The 22,326-nt window shown below is 46.6% G+C and overlaps 1 protein-coding gene across 3 annotated transcripts in view; it reads right to left on the minus strand.

Moving 5' to 3' along the window:
* Positions 1-22,326, minus strand: part of WDR70 (WD repeat domain 70) — a 234,086-nt gene that overhangs the window by 160,351 nt on the left and 51,409 nt on the right. For all 3 annotated transcript variants that reach the window (XM_040420963.1, XM_040420961.1, XM_040420960.1), the window contains 3 exons: positions 19,730-19,863; positions 14,834-14,987; positions 11,007-11,083 (listed from right to left, as the gene is read on the minus strand). In XM_040420963.1, coding sequence (XP_040276897.1) covers positions 11,007-11,083; positions 14,834-14,987; positions 19,730-19,863 — 365 coding nt within the window. The remainder of the gene's footprint in view (positions 1-11,006; positions 11,084-14,833; positions 14,988-19,729; positions 19,864-22,326) is intronic.

Genomic DNA, 22,326 nt, shown 5'->3' on the forward strand with positions numbered 1-22,326 from the left:
AGGATTCGCCATTTCAGGTGAGCCACATTGCACATTTTTTCTGCCTACACAAGAAATTTAAAAAAATCCAAATTCAAAATCTGGTGACCTTGGGGACCATTTGGTCAGACCGCTACATCCAATCCATTGCCCGGGGAAATGCACAACCAGCCGTCTGCGCTCAGCCACCACGTTGCGCCGTCCTGTTAAAAGTAAACAGTGGCGGACATACACGTGTCTGTCGTTCCACTCAAATGTGGAGCACAGGCCTCCATTCGGGTGATCAGCGGGAGCCCCAGCTGTCGAACCTCCACCGATCAGGCACAGGTGAGGGCATAAGTTGTCATCATTGGACAACCCCTACAACACGTCATTTATATCACACTGTGAATGCTGTCAACACAAAGCCTCAAAAAGTGAGGAATTGCTCTTTTGTTCAATCCCCCCTTTCCCCCCAAAAACTTTTTTTCTTCAATATGTACACTAAAATGGCGCCATGAAAAAAACAAAAAACTAGTTGAACCATGAAAAACAGCCCTTAAAGTTAAAAACTAAAGGCTCTCGAAAGGCAGTGGAACAAAAACTAAAAAAAAATGTAAAAAATTGCTTTGTCCGTGTGCATCCTTAATGGGGCATTCCAGCTTTTAGATACTGGTAAAATATCCTTCAGATTAGCCATCTATATAAAATCAGTGGGGATCGCACAACCTGCACCCCCACGATCAGAAGTTTTTGGCAGCCGCTGGGTCTGGAAACTGTACAGTGAACGGAACAGGAAGCAGAAGGCTCCGTCCACTGTGTAGCGGCCATGCTGCTTCCAGTTCCAGCGACTGCAGGGGGGGTCTTGGATCTTAGACGCCCACCAATCTGATTGATTGATTGAGGACCTATCTGGAGGATAAGTCCTCATTATCTAAAAGGTGGAGCACCTCTTTAAGGGGTTCACTGTAAAGACGATACATTTCTTTTATTGGTTAAACCAGTTCCATTAGGATGTATTCACATGCGCCAGTTTGTGGCTTTCTTGATGAAATTATTGGGGGGGGGGGGGGGGAATGCATCAAAATCAGCCGATGTTAATGCAGCCCGACAAAAAATAACCAAAGAAGTATAGATCCCCGAGTCTGCAACCCAGCTTTCCAGAAGGCAAACCCAGGATGGTGGAGCAGGGGATTCATCACTACAAACAGACTCAGGAGCCTGGAAAGCATACTGATGATCACCCAGCTTTCTCAAGAACAGATAATGGCATGAAAGGGGTATAGGTTTAGGCTTTAAGGGTAACGTAGAAAAACACGTTTCGGTCCGATCCAGATGTCATAAGGTGTTGAATACTCAATAGGGGGTGAGTGGATGAATGTATAGGACGGGAGCGGATCTTATTTATGGGGGGTATTATGCTACGGCCAGGAATCCAACCTGAGCATCGTAGGAGGATGAAAGGCGAGCCGCTGTGAACGTGATAGCCGGCGATACCTAATTAGCAGGATTGCATGTTTAGACAGTAAGTAGCAGTTTAAGTATCTCCCTTAGTTTGCCTCTTGATTACATGAGGAGCTTGTTCAGTTCATGTAATTGAAGATTGTAAATGAGATGTAAGATGAGAAAAAGAAGGGCGACTTGTAAATTACAGAGCAGATCAACCTGCTGCCCCTCCGGGCGCTTCTCATTCTCAATCAATATTCAGTGGTCACTTTGCCATTGTTCCTGTTCTTCCAATGTTCTCCTGGTTTCCTCAGGTTTCCTTCCTCTCTCCTTGGAAGGTGCTGGCTTTCCTTGTGGAGATCTGGCAGGCAGCGGGTGTAAGGAGTCTTACAAGCAATGCTCCCTGGGAAATGTATGCAAATCAGCTATCCGCCAGAGGGAAGAAAACGGTCTCTCTAGTGCCATCTATAGGTAGCTACCCTGTAAAGTCAATGTCCGACTGGTTAAAGGGGATTCCTGGATTTTTATATCGTTGGCCTACACTCAGGATAGGTCATCAATACCTGATTGTAAGGGGTTCGACCCCAAGGACCTCTGCTGATCAGCTGTCCTGGTAACTCCAGCGAGGCTCTCATTGAAGCGATTGGTAACCAGTGCCATCCACCACACAATGGACGGAGCTGTGTGGTTCCAGAGCCGGAGCTACATGAGAAAAGCTGATCGACGGGGGGTGCTGGGTGTCAGACCCACATTGATGTCATCCTGAGGATACGCCATCAGTATCTAAAGTCAGGTCCATAAATATTGGGACATGGACACAATTCTAACATTTTTGGCTCTATACACCACCACAATGGATTTTAAATGAAACAAACAAGATGTGCTTTACCTGCAGACTGTCAGCTTTAATTTAAGGATATTTACATCCAAATCATGAGAACGGTGCAGGAATTACAACAGTTTGCATATGTGCCTCCCACTTGTTAAGGGGCCAAAAGTAATGGGACAATTGGCTTCTCAGCTGTTCCATGGTCAGGTGTGTGTTATTCCCTCATTATCCCAAATACAATGAGCAGATAAAAGGTCCAGAGTTCATTTCAAGTGTGCTATTTGCATTTGGAATCTGTTGCTGTCAACTCTCAAGATGAGATCCAAAGAGCTGTCACCATCAGTGAAGCAAGCCATCATTAGGCTGAAAAAACACAACAAACCCATCAGAGAGATAGCAAAAACATTAGGCGAGGCCAAAACAACTGTTTGAAACATTCTTAAAAAGAAGGAACGCAGCAGTGAGCTCAGCAACACCAAAAGACCCAGAAGACCACAGAAAACAACTGTGGTGGATGACCGAAGAATTCTTTCCTTGGTGAAGAAAACACCCTTTACAACAGTTGGCCAGATCAAGAACACTCTCCAGAAGGTAGGTGTATGTGTGTCAAAGTCAACAATCAAGAGAAGACTTCACCAGAGTGAATACAGGGGGTTCACCACAAGATGTAAACCATTGGTGAGCCTCAAAAACAGGAAGGCCAGATTAGAGTTTGCCAAACGACATCTAAAAAAGCCTTCACAGTTCTGGAACAACAACCTATGGACAGATGAGACCAAGGTCAACTTGTACCAGAGTGATGGGAAGAGAAGAGTATGGAGAAGGAAAGGAACTGCTCATGATCCTAAGCATACCACCTCATCAGTGAAGCATGGTGGTGGTAGTGTCATGGCGTCGGCATGTATGGCTGCCAATGGAACTGGTTCTCTTGTATTTATTGATGATGTGACTGCTGACAAAAGCAGCAGGATGAATTCTGAAGTGTTTCGGTCAATATTATCTGTTCATATTCAGCCAAATGCTTCAGAACTCATTTCACAGTGCAGATGGACAATGACCCAGAGCATACTGCAAAAGCCACCAAAGAGTTTTTTAAGGGAAAGAAGTGGAATGTTATGCAATGGCCAAGTCCATCACCTGACCTGAATCCGATTGAGCATGTATTTCACTTGTTGAAGACAAAACTGAAGGGAAAATGCCCCAAGAACAAGCAGGAACTGAAGACAGTTGCAGTAGAGGCCTGGCAGAGCATCACCAGGGATGAAACCCAGCGTCTGGTGATGTCTATGCGTTCCAGACTTCAGGCTGTAATAGACTGCAAAGGATTTGCAACCAAGTATTAAAAAGTGAAAGTTTGATTTATGATTATTATTCTGTCCCATTACTTTTGGTTCCTTAACAAGTGGGAGGCACATATGCAAACTGTTGTAATTCCTGCACCGTTCACCTGATTTGGATGTAAATACCCTCAAATTAAAGCTGACAGTCTGCAGTTAAAGCACATCTTGTTTGTTTCATTTCAAATCCATTGTGGTGGTGTATAGAGCCAAAAATGTTAGAATTGTGTCGATGTCCCAATATTTATGGACCTGACTGTATATCCTAGACAGCCCCTTTATTAAGGTGGTTTTCCCAAAATACAAACATAACCCCATTCATAAGATAAAAGGATAAATGTCTGATCACTTGAGGTCCAACCACTGGAACTCAAACCCATCACAAGAACGGGAGTCCCATGTCCCAGTATGAATGGACCGGCAGGTTGGGTCTGTATACTGCTGCTCCATTCACTCTCTATAGGATTCCTGGAAATAGTCCAACAACCCCCATTAAGACTGAATGGAGTAGCAGGATACATACTCAACCTGCTACTACTCATATGGAGACATCAGACCCCTGTACTCATAAATGATGGGAGTCCCAGTGGTAGGATACTTATCGTCCCCTATCTAGTGGCCAGAAGATACGTTTGTATAATGGAAACATCACCAGAGCGAGAGACTCTATCCAACCGCTCTCTAATCTGGCCAAGAAATGAGGATCCTCAACAGAGGAACACCCCCCATCTCTACCAGGGTATATGAAAATCGGTTGGACAACCCATTCAATGAAACATCTCTTTAAGGGTACCTCCAATCATAGTGTTATGAAGTGGATAAGGATCCACTGTGTCACTTGAACAGATCTGGCTTGGGGTTAAGTTATCAAAGTGAGACCCTCCTATAGTATTCACCATTTAACCCCTGGGGAACCACCGGGCTGCTACTACTTGCTGAAGACTCTGTTCAAGTGACTGCTGCAAGACGTGGGTGAAGAACACTGAGCGATCAAGAAAAACCATAGTCAGGGACAAGTCGAGGTCAGGGGAGGTAGTAGTAGCTGGTGAAGATTAGGGTGCCGACACGCTGGCCCTTAAAAATGAGGAGGGAGCGTGTGCCAAATGGGCTGAGAAAGGACAGGCCAGCAGGAGACAGGCGAGAAGTGAGGCTACTCCCCCGGCCGGGCACACCGGGCAGGAGGGGAGAGACGCCAGGGAATCCAGAGGCAGGAACGGGGAAGCCGGTGAGCAGAGCAGTGGCCTTGCCGAAGAGCAAAGCGGAGACGGGCATGGGCCGTCACTGTATCACATAATGTTTGCTGGCTTTATACTGCTACCTCCACCGATGATGGCCGCTGTGCCTCCTACCAGACATCTGCAGGAGCCATCATCAATGGGGGTGCACTTTACTTTTTTTTTTTTTTTTTAGGTATTTAACATGGGTGCACTGAGATAAACAGGCGTGGTAACAAGCAGTGTTATAATGTGAAGTGACACGCGCACTGCGGGCTATATGGTGACACGACCTCCCCGTCCTATGGAATTCCACGCCATGTCGGACGCCCACAATACCAGACACTCCAGGTGTGCCCCGGGTCTTTGTAGATAGTGCTTGACGTTTCCTCCAGGTAATTAGATCTCACTCATGGGTTGGAAATGCGTGAAGTAATTTTTTTTTTCTTCCCTTTTTATAGCTGGAGGTCAAACATCACATGAGCGGTTTAAAATACACAGGCCTAATAAAGCCAATGACCCGAAAACAAAGGAGGTGACCCTGCTGGAAGAGAGAGCCGGCTAATGTATATGGATGTGATAAACCTGCTCCTCACGGCTTCATCTCACACAGATAATATAATACCGGGCTACATCAGCACTGGGGAAAACTGCAACGTTTGGAAATTAAAGGGAACCCATCAGCAAGTTTGGGAGCACCTGCATGCTGTTTTGCAGCTGGGTTTTAGGATCCCAAACCTGCCCATAGCAAACCCATCCTTCCCCACAACTAACAGCAAATGAAAATCAAACTTTTTAGGGTACTTTCACACTTGTGTTGTTGGGTTCCGGCAGGCAGTTCCGTCACCGGAACTGCCTGCCGGATCCGGCAATCTGTATGCAAATGGATGCCATTTGTAGGCGGGCTAATGTCTGTAAAGTGCTGCGGAATATAGTAGCGCTATATAAGTGCATAAAAGAAATCCGGATGCGGATCCGTCTGACAATTGCATGGCAATACCAGATCCGTCTCTCCGGTTGTCATCCGGAAAAACGGATGCAGTGTTTATCCTTTTCACATTTTTAAAGGTCTGCGCATACGCAAACCGGATCCGTTTTTCCGGAACACTTGGGGCCGGATCCGGCATTAATGCATTCCGGCAAGTGTTCTGGAATTTTGGACGGAGAAAATACCGCAGCATTCAGCGTCCAAAAGCCCTACAGTGACTGAACTGAAGACATCCTGATGCATACTGAACGGATTGCTCTCCATTCAGAATGCATAGGGATAAAACTGATCAGTTTTCTCCGGTATTGAGCCCCTAGGATGGAACTCAATACCGGAAAAGTTTAACACAAGTGTGAAAGTACCCTTAGAAGAAGAGTCCGGGACTCTTCTCCAGCATGCACACAGGGCTGATGATGGCTGCACTGCACAACAGGTACATGCGAAGTGCATAAGGTGTACTGTCCTTAGCTTCACTGGCACTGTCTGCAAGCACCCGATGATGTTGTGGAAGAGTCCTGGACTCTTCCCCCAGTAAGTTCAATCTTCAATTAGTATTCTTTTGCAAGGATGCATAGGTTTGCTATGGGCAGGTTTGGGACCCTAAACCCCAGCGGCATAATGGCATGCACCTTAGTGGCCCCAACCCAGCTGACAGGTTCCCTTTAATATCATACTACACGTTACCCTGGAAAGAGACCGTTCACACTGCATTTTATTATCTAAACCAACTACTTAGAGCTGCCTGATATATATTGGGCCTCATCACTCTTTACACGGGGCCATATACCTACACGGCGTACATACAGTTGCAAGAAAAAGTATGTGAACCCTTTGGAATGATATGGATTTCTGCACAAATTGGTCATAAAATGTGATCTGATCTTCATCTAAGTCACAACAATAGACAATCACAGTCTGCTTAAACTAATAACACACAAAGAATTAAATGTTACCATGTTTTTATTGAACACACCATGTAAACATTCACAGTGCAGGTGAAAAAAGTATGTGAACCCCTAGACTAATGACATCTCCAAGAGCTAATTGGAGTGAGGTGTCAGCCAACTGGAGTCCAATCAATGAGATGAGATTGGAGGTGTTGGTTACAGCTGCCCGGCCCTATAAAAAACACCACCAGTTCTGGGTTTGCTTTTCACAACAAGCATTGCCTGATGTGAATGATGCCTCGCACAAAAGAGCTCTCAGAAGACCTACGATTAAGAATTGTTGACTTGCATAAAGCTGGAAAGGGTTATAAAAGTATCTCCAAAAGCCTTGCTGTTCATCAGTCCACGGTAAGACAAATTGTCTATAAATGGAGAAAGTTCAGCACTGCTGCTACTTTCCCTAGGAGTGGCCGTCCTGTAAAGATGACTGCAAGAGCACAGCGCAGACTGCTCAATGAGGTGAAGAAGAATCCTAGAGTGTCAGCTAAAGACTTACAAAAGTCTCTGGCATATGCTAACATCACAGTAAGCAAATCTACGATACGTAAAACACTAAACAAGAATGGATTTCATGGGATGATACCACAGAGGAAGGCACTGCAGTCCAAAAAAAACATTGCTGCACGTTTACAGTTTGCACAAGAGCACCTGGATGTTCCACAGCAGTACTGGCAAAATATTATGTGGACAGATGAAACCAAAGTTGAGTTGTTTGGAAGAAACACACAACACTATGTGTGGAGAAAAAGAGGCACAGCACACCAACATCAAAACCTCATCCCAACTATGGTGGTGGGGGCATCATGGTTTGGGGCTGCTTTGCTGCGTCAGGGCCTGGACGGATTGCTATCATCGAAGGAAAAATAAATTCCCAAGTTTATCAAGACATTTTGCAGGAGAACTTAAGGCCATCTGTCTACCAGCTGAAGCTCAACAGAAGATGGGTGTTGCAACAGGACAACGACCCAAAGCATAGAAGTAAATCAACAACAGAATGGCTTAAACAGAAGAAAATATGCCTTCTGGAGTGGCCCAGTCAGAGTCCTGACCTCAACCCGATTGAGAGGCTGTGGCATGACCTCAAGAAAGCGATTCACACCAGACATCCCAAGAATATTGCTGAACTGAAACAGTTCTGTAAAGAGGAATGGTCAAGAATTACTCCTGACCGTTGTGCACGTCTGATCTGCAACTACAGGAAACGTTTGGTTGAAGTTTTTGCTGCCAAAGGAGGTTCAACCAGTTATTAAATCCAAGGGTTCACATACTTTTTCCACCTGCACTGTGAACGTTTACATGGTGTGTTAAATAAAAACATGGTAACATTTAATTCATTGAGCAGTCTGCGTTGTGTTCTTGCAGTCATCTTTACAGGACGGCCACTCCTAGGGAGAGTAGCAGCAGTGCTGAACTTTCTCCATTTATAGACAATTTGTCTTACCGTGGACTGATGAACAGCAAGGATTTTGGAGATACTTTTATAACCCTTTCCAGCTTTATGCAAGTCAACAATTCTTAATCGTAAGTCTTCTGAGAGCTCTTTTGTGCGAGGCATCATTCACATCAGGCAATGCTTCTTGTGAAAAGCAAACCCAGAACTGGTGTGTGTTTTATAGGGCAGGGCAGCTGTAACCAACACCTCCAATCTCATCTCATTGATTGGACTCCAGTTGGCTGACACCTCACTCCAATTAGCTCTTGGAGATGTCATTAGTCTAGGGGTTCACATACTTTTTCCACCTGCACTGTGAATGTTTACATGGTGTGTTCAATAAAAACATGGTAACATTTAATTCTTTGTGTGTTATTAGTTTAAGCAGACTGTGATTGTCTATTGTTGTGACTTAGATGAAGATCAGATCACATTTTATGACCAATTTGTGCAGAAATCCATATCATTCCAGAGGGTTCACATACTTTTTCTTGCAACTGTATATTTAAGTGAATGGGACGAAACTCGCAATAACCCTGCACGACCGCGGAGGCTACAGCCAATCACAAGTAGGGGCGAGTACTCCACTGTTTCAATAGAGTGGCAGAAACATATGCATGCTGCCGATCCATTCAGCTCCATGGGGCTGCCAGAGATATCCGAGCAATTGTACTCGCCTACTGTATCTCTGACAGTTCCACAGAGTTCCACGAGCAACTTTTTTTTCCGTCCGCCTCTCAGCATATTTGCCGTGCTGCTGTCGGAACTACGCCGCTTCCCATTATGGTGAATGGGGCCGGGCGGACTTCCGGCAGCACAGGGGTGTGCACCGTAGTACGTATCCGGCAGTGTGAAACTGGCCTTAGAGCGTAAGCTCCATTAGGGACAATGTGATGTTAATGTCTGTAAAGCGCTGAGGAATAAGCACTATAAAAAGTGCATAAAATAATAATAAATAATAATCTATTCTAATGTCCGCATGTTGTGCAATCCCTCTACTATTCCTACTAGAACAGTGGTACATTAACGTATGTAAAACAAGGAGATTAGATTGTGAGCCCCACTGGTGACAGGGACTGATGTGAGACTCTGTACAAGGCTGCACAATAGTTGTTGTTTTTTTTTTAAATAAAAGATTCTTCAACAAATATAAAAAAATGTATAAATTTGTCTAAAATGTCAGGGGGGCCCAAATACAATAGGACTGGCCACCAATGGATGATTGGTAGGAAACCGGCAGAATTAAGAAGCAGCAGCAGCGCTCACTGCACTAGGAGGAAAAGCGACATCCACCCGACTGTGGCCGTGTCAGGTACTGCATCTCCACTACATTCAGAACCATTCAATTTAATGGGCTCAGCTGCATTACAAAGCGCAGTTGCCCTGGTATGGGCGTCACTGTGACTGGTACCTGGGGGCCATTTCAGCGGATCTCGGGGACAGGGACCCGTTATCACAAGCCGGCAATCTCTTATGCCATGCACCCCCATCCATAGCTCTGCGTACACAGACCCACATGCTGGAGCCTGTAGGAACAGAATGAGATCCCAGAAACAGAGCCGCTCCTCCTATAAAGGAAAACCATTATGGGCTCTTTAGAAGCTGAAACCTCCTGACGAGTGAATGAGAGGAGGAAAGCCGCGATAAGTTATGGCAGGCGGGCAGGTTAGCGACCTCAATGAAAGGGGTAAATGGCTTGAGACGGACCTGAGGGAGCCGGTGTCATGACCCCATGTAGGACACTTTAGAGGATTCCTGAACCTTACAAGTCGTTCAGTGTGTCAAACCTGCCGCACTTCCCCATAATGAGCTGACGATTACAAGCATGAAAGGCATTAAGTGGGGAACTAGACCGAAAAGGAAAACTTGTAAAGCAAAGTGGCGATAAAGGAGACGCTGCTCCGGGGGTCCAGATATGGGGGAAAGGGGGGGGGGTTTGGATTGGGTTGTAAGGACGTGTTTACTTTACTAAGAGGGAATGCAAAGAACTTCTCCGGGAAGGAAAGTTACAGACGAGACGGATGTGAAGAAAGTACCAAGAAAGGAATAATAGTAGTAATATAACGGGCGGCAGATATCAAAGTGATGCAAAGGAAAATTGGAGTAGTTGTCCAGAGAGTTCAGTAGCGTCTAGTAGTCTTAGGATAAAATCTGTTGACTGTAAAGGGGTTAATGGAGGCATATCGCTAGGATATGCCCTAATTGTCTGATAGGTGCGGGTCCCATCTCTGGAGAACGGAGCAGGGAATGGTGGTGGAGTGCGCACTGCGCAGCCGCCCTCCATTCATTTCTAAGGGGCATGACCACTACACTGCGGAAGTAACCTTCTGTCTCCGGCGCCATCCACTGTATAATTTACGGCAGCTGCACAGAAGAGCCGATAGGTGGGGGGTGTCGGATCACCACCGATCTGATATCAATGACCTATCCTGAGGAGAGACCGTCAATATTTAAAGGGGTTGTGTCATCTCAAGCATGGGTGGTGTATCCCACAGAAATAAATGGAGGGTGGTCGTGCATGTGAAGTCCGGTCTCCTTCACTTTGCGGGCTCAGTTCTACAGATAGGTGTTGGTCCCAGAGGTGGGACCAGCACCTATCAGACATTGGTGGCATATCCTAGCGATATGCCACCAATGCTTGAGATGACACAGCCCCTTTAAGTCCTGTGCATCTGTGTGTGAGCAGATCCGAAAACCTATGAGTGAAGAGGTCTCTTGAATATACCGGATGACCACAGGTGTGCTGTCAGGAGGACAACATATACCTGCACATACGAGCGTGTAAATGCTACGGTGCCCCGATCTAGGTAACACATATAGCAAATAAGCAGCCGTTGAAACATTCGTCCACCTACCCGTCATTGGAACAAGTCAGAAATTCGTCTTTTATTTTTGGGTGCCAACATCCCCCGTTAAGCATGGCAGTATGACCCTGAAAGACAAAAGTAAAATAGGACGCAATGAGAAATAAAGGAAGAGCTTCATATTCCCTCGGGTACGTCAAAGGGACTCTGTCAGCAGTTTTGACCAGGTTAAAGAGCAAGACAAACACCTTCGGTGAAGCTTTTATCAGGAGTAGTGAGAATATGGTGTTGCATTCTGCCACGTTCTGCTCCAACAGGTGCCCAGGAGATGGAGCTTCACTGAGGGGTGCTCTATGCATTCAGCTGCTTCACAAGCCCCTCCCACTGCCCTGAGTGACAGCTGAAGCATACAATCAGGGGAGCAGAGGGGAGGGGCTTGTGAAGCAGCTTAATGCAGGGCACTTCACAGAGAAGCTCCGCCTCCTGGACACTTGTCGGAAAAAAACTTGGCAGAATAAAACTTCATATTCACACTACTCCTAACGGTAATGCCCAGGGACCGTGCAACTGCCCCCTTAACTTACATTGGGTAAGCAATGTCCAATGGTATTCCCACACAGACCTCAGCAGAGCGCCTCTGATTAATGCACCAAATCTTACGCCCCCTCCAAGATGCCTTTCAGATTCGTATTGCCCGTGCTTTGCTAATGAGATAAATGCATCAGGGAGCGGAGTTCTTCCCGGCACTGCGTATCTAATCTATCACACTGATCAGGGGGGACATGGGCCTCCGAAATTTTCCCTTTCTGTACTTACTGTTTCCATTCCTGCCTGTCCGCTAGGATTCAGTGATGGAAGCTCTGGGCCCGCAGCAGACAAAACAATTCTAATGTCTTTCCATCGGCCTCGAAATACTTCAGCTTGTCGTAACATTAACAAATCTTCCTCTCGCCGGTAACCCGACCGCGGCCCTGACATCCTCTCATTTTCACCATCACACTGGGATCCAGGTAGCTCTCAGCGCACCCACATTGGAAGGGCATGACCCTCACTTTCAACTCACAGCCCATTAGAGATCATCACTTATCTGCTGATAGACATACCTTCCTCTCAGAGAAAGTATGGAGGGGATGTCCCCTAAAGCCCCCCTCACAGCAGGGTGATGCCTTGTTGCCCACATACAGTATGATACCCCCTTAAGTGTCCCTCACAGAGAATGTGACCCCCATAATACCCCCACACAGATTGATGCCCCCTACATAGTATGAAGTCCCCTTAAGTGCCCCCCTTTAGACACTAATGCCCTTTTAGTGCCCCCCACACACTATGATGCCCCCTTAAGAGCACTTCCACAGGGTGAGAACCCCTATTGCCCCCAATTTAAATACTCACCTACCTCACTTTTCCCCAAAGAACAGAGAGGAGCAGGGCTGCTTCTGTCTGTCCTTGACAGTCTGAGGTTCAGTGCAACAAGTGCAAAGACATTGCAGCATGGCTCCCTGCTTCACCATTGTATTCAACTGTATCTGGGTCCAGAGGATGCAAACACAGCTGAAATCAGAACATGCAGGGGTCCGAACTAGGACCTTGGTCTGACCCGTGGGAATCCCTGATATAGACAGCATGCAGTAATCTCCTGAGCTCCCTCTAGTGGTGGCTGTATATATCTGTATGCAGTAATCTCCTGAGCTCCCCCTAGTGGTGGCTGTCTATATCTGTATGCAGTAATCTCCTGAACTCCATCTAGTGGTGGCTGTATATATCTGTATGCAGTAATCTCCTGAGCTCCCCCTAGTGGTGGCTGTATATATCTGTATGCAGTAATCTCCTGAGCTCCCCCTAGTGGTGGCTGTATATATCTGTATGCAGTAATCTCCTGAGCTCCCCCTAGTGGTGGCTGTATATATCTGTATGCAGTAATCTCCTGAGCTCCCTCTAGTGGTGGCTGTATATTTCTGTATGTAGTAATCTCCTGAACTCCCCTAGTGAAGGCTGTATATATCTGTATGCAGTAATCTCCTGAGCTTCCTCTAGTGGTGGCTGTATATATCTGTATGCAGTAATCTCCTGAGGTCCCCTAGTGAAGGCTGTATATATCTGTATGCAGTAATCTCCTGAACTCCCCTAGTGAAGGCTGTATATATCTGTATGCAGTAATCTCCTGAGCTCCCTCTAGTGGTGGCTGTATATATCTGTATGCAGTAATCTCCTGAGCTCCCCCTAGTGGTGGCTGTCTATATCTGTATGCAGTAATCTCCTGAACTCCATCTAGTGGTGGCTGTATATATCTGTATGCAGTAATCTCCTGAGCTCCCCCTAGTGGTGGCTGTATATATCTGTATGCAGTAATCTCCTGAGCTCCCCCTAGTGGTGGCTGTATATATCTGTATGCAGTAATCTCCTGAGCTCCCCCTAGTGGTGGCTGTATATATCTGTATGCAGTAATCTCCTGAGCTCCCTCTAGTGGTGGCTGTATATTTCTGTATGTAGTAATCTCCTGAACTCCCCTAGTGAAGGCTGTATATATCTGTATGCAGTAATCTCCTGAGCTTCCTCTAGTGGTGGCTGTATATATCTGTATGCAGTAATCTCCTGAGGTCCCCTAGTGAAGGCTGTATATATCTGTATGCAGTAATCTCCTGAACTCCCCTAGTGAAGGCTGTATATATCTGTATGCAGTAATCTCCTGAGCTCCCTCTAGTGGTGGCTGTATATATCTGTATGTAGTAATCTCCTGAGCTCCCTCTAGTGGTGGCTGTATATATCTGAATGCAGTAATCTCCTGAGCTCAGTCTAGTGGTGGCTGTATATATCTGTATGCAGTAATCTCCCGAGCTTCCTCTAGTGGTGGCTGTATATATCTGTATGCAGTAATCTCCTGAGCTCCCTCTAATGGTGGATGTATATATCTGTATGCAGTAATCTCCTGAGGTCCCTCTAGTGGTGGCTGTATATATCTGTATGTAGTAATCTCCTGAGCTTCCTCTAGTGGTGGCTGTATATATCTGTATGCAGTAATCTCCTGAGCTCCCTCTAGTGGTGGCTGTATATATCTGTATGTAGTAATCTCCTGAGCTCCCTCTAGTGGTGGCTGTATATATCTGTATGCAGTAATCTCCTGAGCTCCCTCTAATGGTGACTGTATATATCTGTATGTAGTAATCTCCTGAGCTCCCTCTAGTGGTGGCTGTATATATCTGTATGCAGTAATCTCCTGAGCTCACTCTAGTGGTGGCTGTATATATCTGTATGTAGTAATCTCCTGAGCTCCCTCTAGTGGTGGCTGTATATATCTGTATGCAGTAATCTCCTGAGCTCCCTCTAGTGGTGGCTGTATATATCTGTATGTAGTAATCTCCTGAGTTCCCTCTAGTGGTCGCCGTATATATCTGTATGCAGCAATCTTGTGATCTCCCTCTAGTGATGACTGTATATATATCTGTATGCAGTAAATTTCTAAGCTCCCACTAGTGGTGGTGGCAGATACACAGATTTTTTTTCATTTAATTCTGTATCTAAAAAAACAAGCACCTACTACTCTAAATATATATTAAGAAATCATTTTGTATTTAAAAATGACATCATGATAAAAGAGGAGATTCACTTCAAGGCTATGTTCAGTGGATTGTGCTGTAGATTACCACAGATTTTAACCTTATACTTGCATATGGAGGATACAGAAGAAAAAGCAAGCAGCACTGCAGACCTGAAAATAAACTGCAGTCAAGTACTGGCACACAGACCTACAGATGCAGCATCCATACTGCCATGACACTACTGAATGGAGAATTGTCCTTGGTGGGAAACATTGTGCGTCTGAATTTGTTATTCCACCTGCTAGTAGACAACATATGCTCGATGGGTAAAATCTTTAATACCTTGGTGTTCGCCATATCCACAATGTACTGGTCACCCTTTACACACTCCATTACAGGAAAGCCATCTCGGTCGAGCACTTTGGCCTGTGAGTTCCCAGCTACGACAAGGATGACATCTCCAGTGATGCTGTACTGAAGAGCCTTTATCTGATGGCTGCGGGAGAAACAAAACGGACCTTTATTAGCATCTACAGATACTGCAAATATCATCAAAACCCCAGTAAGCATTTCATTTCACTGGGGAACGTTGGCGCAGTTTCCCCTTATAACGGCCACTAAGAGGGAAATGAAGTATTACATGATAAACCACCGACAATTTAAAGGGATTCTCCAGTTTGGCCAATCCTTATTAGTTTGAATTCTCTCTTGGTAATAAACTGATCAGAAAGTGTTCTCCCGCTGGGACCTCCAGCAATCAGTTCTGATCTGTAGAGAAACCTGGCAGTAAGTCTTCAGTTTCCCTGCAGCGCCACCACAGGACAAATGAAGCATTACACAATGTCCATTCACATCAATGGGTTGTCTGTATAGCACAGAACAGGTCAGGTCCTCCACAGCAGAGACTATCTTTGGAACCGCTCTCAAAGATGAGGATCCCGATCAGAAGGCCCCCCCCCCTCTATTAACCCATAAGAATCCAGTAAGACAATACGTTTTCTAAACTGGATGACTCCTCTAAAACATAAACACCTGAACTCCACCTGAGCAAGGGCCAATGTATGTTAGCAGCTCTGGCTCATAGAGGGGAAGCCCAAGTGGGGGCCCAGTAGTGGCTGCATGGTGGCCTGCGCCTATCATGTACACCACATGGCAGACAGGAAAAGAGATTCTAATATTTTTGATTTTTAAAATGAGAAAAAGAGTAAAATTCATTAGGGTATTTAGGCGGCATAGTGTGGTGTCTGTAAAAGTCAATCCCGGCGGACTGAAGTCACCCACGTATTGTATGGGGGGGTGCAGCTTGCCCCATCAAAATGCATAAACCAAGAGCCTGACCTGACGTAACCAGCTGATTGCCACAGCGCCTCCGGTGGCAGCTCTGTCCTCTCTGCCGAGCCCCACCCCTTTAGAAAAGTGGAGCGAGGCGCAAATTACGGCGCACAATACCATTTTTGCTGGTGTAAATAAAAGGTTTTGTACAAAGCTTGCAGAGAGCACAGTGGGTTAATTTCCTGGTCATCTTCAGTTGGTTGTCTGCTGATAAAGCAGGAGTTAGGCAAAGGGGGCGTGGCTTGACAAAATGCTAGTGTCCTACTGCAAAGAGGGCAGTTGAGGGGGGAGGCTCCTGCTGCAGAATAGTAAGGAGGAGGAGGGGGGACATGGCTGATCGAGCGAAATAGGATCAATGGAAAGGAGATGTAGGGCGGTGATTTTTTTAAATTTTTTTATATTTTTGTGCATTTCCTGTTTAGTGTCTCTCTAAGCCTATGCTCACAGTAGTGTAAGAATGCAGTACTAGAGAGTCACAAGTGATGCACAGGTGGGACCACCCGGAAAAGCACCTGGGATTTTAACAGAGAAGGGGATGTATCCCTGTATACAGAGGCCGATCTGCCTTGCAGGAGCCTGGGAAAGCATCTCGTGGAGCACTAACTGAGCCACATAGATGGAGAGGTTCACAAAGCGGTGGTCGGCCGGCCGGGTCACATCCAGGAAGGCAGAGCGCCAGAGACTCACCCAGTCTTAGGGCGATGCTAGTATTTATATTAGAGCGCTGCGTACTGTAAACTGCCATTGGTCGCGGCAGCAGAAGGCCGTGCATGGCGTGCGTTACCTCCGCAGAAGCTAAGCAAACAAAATGTTCCTGAAAAGGAATTCTTCAAATAGCATGGCAGCATCCCCGGCTCCGATATTCCCGTAAGTGAGGACGCTGGCAGGGCTCTGAGCTGATACGACTGGTGCGCGCTGCTTTATCACATGCTGTGCTGATGTTTTCCTAACTGGATTTGGCACGGCGGGGCGAGTACGGTCGTCAAGCATCGCCAATCATCTCGGCGTCCATTAATGTCGTGCCAGACGAACGCTTGCACTTACAACCGGTTATGCAACAGATGTTATATATAGCTAACTGCCACAACGTTCACCGCGTGTATTAACCCCTTCAGGACCGCTGGCTGTACTTTAACGTCTAAACGGGCAGCCGCAACATTAAAATCACGGACAGCTGAAGTGAATAACATCTGGTGACAATGGCGCCTGTTGGGGATGGGGAGGGAGGATGGAGTAGGATGCAAAGTGATCAGTCAGTTCGTAAAGATGATGTGTTGGAAGCAGGAAAAATGAGCAATCGTAAGGGCCTGTTCACATGGACAGCTGTGCTGAAATTTCGCAGCCAGCGACTTGGTTTCTGCCTCCCATTCATTTCAATGGGAGTCAGCGCTGAGGATCGAGGAGCGGCGGCTTACAGCCGTGGCGAGAATGGATATGTCCCTTCCCATCTGGGCCGTGGCTTTAAGCAGCCGCTCCGCGATCCTCAGCGCTGACTCCCATTAAAATGAATGGGAGGCAGAAACCCTCCTTCATGGCAGCAGCGCCCCCTAATGTCCTCTTTCAGCAGGATAATGGCCACGCTGCAAGAACTGCCCAGGATGAGGAACTTCTTCTAAATTCTCCAGATCTGGAAAAATATGTCCGATCCATGAAGAACGCACCGGGCAACTTCCGGGACCAGATACCACAGGACCTCAGGCCTCGATTTTAAGGGATTCATATATTGATGACCTTTCCTCAGGATCAATATCAGATTGGTGGGCTCCGACTCCCACTGGCACCTCCGCCGATCAGCTGGTTGAAGAGGCCACCGACATCATGTTCATTGGTCACACGGGCTAGGTGCGGCTTTGTGAACGGGCCTGGGCAGCAATGCCAAACACAACCATTATACCACCTATGGCGCTGTGCTTAACGTGCTGTGAGGAGGCCGCAGCACTCAACGAAGCACTGCAGCCTCTTCAAACAGCTGATCGTAGAGGGTACCATGAGTCGGACTCCCACAGATCAAATATTGATGACCTATCCCGAGGATGGCTCATCATCAATATAGGATTTCAGAAAAAAACACCCTTTTAATCTATGGCCTGCTGGCAAAAATAGTAACCGGCCTGATAGACTGGAAGGGGAAACCTCTGAAGCGCATTATCCTGCTATGTGTCCGTCTGGTAGCTAGAAGAAACCTTCTCCATACTGCTCTCACTCCAAACTGACACCCTCCTTTAATTAAAGGAGAGGTGCAGGATTAGAAAAACACAGCCACTTTCCAGGTTTTGTGTAGTACTGCATTTAGACCCATTGACTTCAATGGCGCTAAGTGCAATACACAGCCTGTGGACAGGTGCGGAGGTGTTTTTGGAAGAAAGCAGCCTTGTTTTTCTAATCCTGGAGGACCCCTTTTTCGAGGGGTTGTCTCATCTGAGATATTAGTGACATATGCCACCATCGTCAGATAGGTGCCGCACCTATCTCCAGCACAGGCCCCCCGCCATGCACGGCTGCCCTCCATTCATTTCTATGGGAATTGTAGCCAAGCGCTGGCTTCGCTATCTCTGGCGTCCCCGTAGAAGTGAAAGGAGCGGTGGCCGTGCTTGAGCTCGCTATTCATTTCTATGGGTGCTCTGACAATAACTGAGCGCGCCGCCCGGCTATCTTCTGCACCCCCTAGCGGACCACTCTCCTTCACTTTCAGGGTCCTGTTTTGGAGATAGGTGCGGGTCTCAGAACTAGGACCCGCATCTATCGGACTTTAATGGCATATCCTAGCGATATGCCATCAAAGTCCAGGATGACATAACCTTTTTCCAAAACCAATAAGTGAGACCGCTGGCTTCTCTGCCAGACTTCTACAAGTGCGTGGAGTTTGCAGCAGAACTTGTAAGTGACAAACCGCACCTTGATTTTACATTTTTGACCATACATTCGAAGGAATTTAAATGCATTTTTCCGGTATTCTCACATCCGCACTGATGTAGCATTTTGCATTACGGACTGAATGTAGGACAGAGATTTAAGGCAGCCACTAACCCTACAATACAAGCAGGGAGGTCCCTAATTAATTAATAACAGGTCAGGACTGCTAACCTTTATACGGGCATCTATAGCTCACATGTTGCTCATATTGTAGAAAAGACAGTAATGGAGGCATAGCAGGGCTGATACGGCGCATACAAACATATTTTATTATCATGGTTCTCATGCAGACAAGCGCGTACCTACCATAGCGTAAGGCCATACGGTTATTATGGGGTGGCCTTCATCCCAGTGCAGGGATCCCCTCTCCGCAGGCCCTATACCATTCACAAAAAAGGGTCTGGGCAGTAACGACCCGCTGTAAAGCCAGGAGAGCACAACGCGGTTGGCAAACCAGTGATAGGTGAACTTGGGATTATTCAGAATAAGAGCTCAGATCCTCATAGCAGCGTACCCCCAGCAGTAAAAACTGTGCCCCCCTCCTGTCCATTATCCTTAATCATCAAAGCAGAGCCCAATAAAGACCCCAGCAGTCACAGCAGTCCCATCTTCCACAAGTCGCCTCCTCCATTGACAGCGAGGTCTGCCCCATTGGCATCTGCTGAGACCGAGAAAGGCCACTGTGCGCCGTCTCTGTGTCTCTGCCTGGTGTGACCACTCCGCACAAGCCACAATGGTGGACGTGGCATCACCCAGCCCGTGCATTAGGTTGGAAGCACCTGACAGATGAATGTATAAGGGATGAGAAGAAAAAGCCGGTCACCTTTTGACAATTCGACATTTTGTCAGGCGCCCACTGATCTCCTTCTAAATGATCATGAGAAGTGATCAGTTCTCGACATTGTCGGGAAAGCTGCGGCCCTGAGGTCTAAACCCCCCTGATACCACTCGGCAAGGAAACTAAATCGCAGCTCACGACGTCGCGGCCCTTACCATTCACACGGCTGATGAGACCTAAAAGCTTGGAGAGAACCGTCCATTCCTGCAAAATCCCAAAAGCGGACGTCGTAATCGTAGCCGCCGGTGACCAGACGCGCGCCCGAGGGGTCCAACCCCAGAGCAGATACCTGGAAGAGACAATTAACATTGTCATTATAAAGGTATAAACTACACAACATACAAGAAATATCCTGAGATCAGATGTCTACAATGTGCCGATCAAGCATGCTGGGAGTTGTAGTTATGCTCTTCTGTATCCCTTACCTCATCCACTGATTTCGGTTTCCATTTACCAGTTGTCACTCAGATGTTTTGGGATTAGGCTTCCCTTTTGATCTGTCCCAAGTAGAAGCACTGACACAGATCTGAACAGAACCCAAAAGGAGGCCATCCACCTATCCTGTAATCCAGGCATGCTCAACCTGCAGCCCTCCAGCTGTTGTAAAACTACAACTCCAACAATGCCCTGCTGTAGGCTGTTCGGGCATGCTGGGAGGTGTGGTTTTGCAACAGCTGGGGGGCCGCAGGTTGAGCATGCCTGCTGTAATCCGATAAACCGTCCTTACGATTGGACAGTATTTTTCCTTTTGAGCAGCTCCAAGGCCAAAGTAGGGCTGCGGTTCCTGCAAGTGGGCTATGCTTAACTAACCCTATGGCCCCCTCATTCCACAGACCCCGGCTGATCATATCCTAGAGATATACCATCCTTTAATTGGCTGGAAACGCACTTTGAAGGGGTTATCCAATTTAGAAAACTCACTTTCATGCACCCTATAATGTAAAGTGCCCGTCAGCAGGATCAACCCTTTTAAACCAGGCATACTACCTGCGATTGTTGACCCTACTGATTAAACTGGCATCTGGTCTTGTGAAAATCTTCCTGTAAATGAGGGCCTTAGTGCACTGGCTTTTGGAAGGCAACAGCATAAAAAATATTTTTTTTGCATGATATTTTGCAAATAAAAAAACAAAAAAAAAAAACCATACATATTTGGTATCACCGTAATCGTACTGACCGACAGAATAATAGGAATAATAATAATAATAATAGTGTGGTAAATGCCATAATTTTAAAGTGCAAAAAAACAATGGCAGAATTGCTTTTATTTTTCTATTACCAACCTCTCCAAAAAAAAGTTAAGAGTGCATTCACACGACCGTAAGTGCTTTGCGGTCCGCAAACTGCGAATCTGCAAAACACGGATACCGGCCGCGTGTATTCCACATATTGCGGACCGCACATGGCCGGCGCTATATAGAGAATGCCTATTCTTGTCCATGGTCTATATTTTTTGCGGGGCCGCGGAACGGAACGACGGATGCGGACAGCACACGGTGTGCTGTCTGCACCTTTTGAGGCCCCATTGAAATGAATGGGTCGCAAAATTGGCAAAAGGATGCGGATCCATTTATACGGTCGTGTGAATGCACTCTAAAGGAGCAGTCTGGTGATCCTCAGGATAGGTCATCGATATCAGATCAGCGGGGGTCCGACTCCCAGCACCCCCGCTCAATGGGACGGAGCGGCTGTAATTACACTGCGCTGCAATGTGAATGGTGTAAACACTGAAGAGAACGCAGCGCGTTGGGAGTCCCACCCCCGCTGATCTGATATCGATGACCTATCCTGAGGATAGATGATTAAGGGGAACGCCGGACAAGCCCTTTAATAACAGTTAGTCAATAAGTTCTAAGTATAGCAAAAGGGTGTCACTTAATAAAAATACAATTTGTCCTGTAAAAAAAAACAAGTGACAATTACGCTAAACGATGAGCGGCAGAAAATTTTAAACACAAAATCCACTGCACGATATCCGAGGGTTCTTTCCATTCCCCACCAGAAAGAGTTCATAAAAGTTCATTAATAAGTGACATGTAACCTAAAATGGGGCCCCTGAAAATACAACTCATCCCGTAGAAAGTCCTTACATGGCTACATCAACCGTAAAATTAAATAAAAGAAGAAATGTCTGAACATAACAGTGCAAGAACAAAAGAAAATTCCGGTGGCCTTAAAGGGAGTCTGTCAGCAGTTCTGACCATACTAAGCTACTGACAACACTACGTAGGGGAGCAGTTCTGCAAAATTCTGCTCTCTCAAGTGTCCGGGAGGCAGCGCTTTACTGTGCGCACGGCACCGAGCTGTGTTACCTGTGCAACAGATTTGACTTTGGGCTAATCCTATGGACGTTATCCTGTCCTAGGATATTCATCCTTTGCAGGGATCTGGACTTCGCTGCAGGGGAACCACCAGTCTGCTACCTCCTGGAGTAGTCTCTGTGTGGGTAGGAGCTGACACACTGGCGCGGGTCACCCAAAGGTCAGTCAAAACCATAGTCAGGGACAAGCAGAGGTTGGGGCAGGCAGAGTACAATCTAAACGGTAAACAGTCCAAGGTAAGGACAGGAGGTGGAGAGTCAATATCGAAGTCAAGCACAGGTGAGGTGAGGCAGTGGAGGTTCAGAGTCCGGTAAACAGGCAGAGGTTGACACACAGGCAGACAAATGGGTACAGAAAACCTAAGCTAAAGAACCTATTGTCCGGCACCCTCACACCCTTGATGAACCACCCGAAGGCTCTGGTGAATTAGA

The sequence above is a fragment of the Bufo bufo genome, chromosome 2 (assembly GCF_905171765.1).
Source record: "Bufo bufo chromosome 2, aBufBuf1.1, whole genome shotgun sequence".
NCBI classification, from domain to species: Eukaryota; Metazoa; Chordata; class Amphibia; order Anura; family Bufonidae; genus Bufo; species Bufo bufo.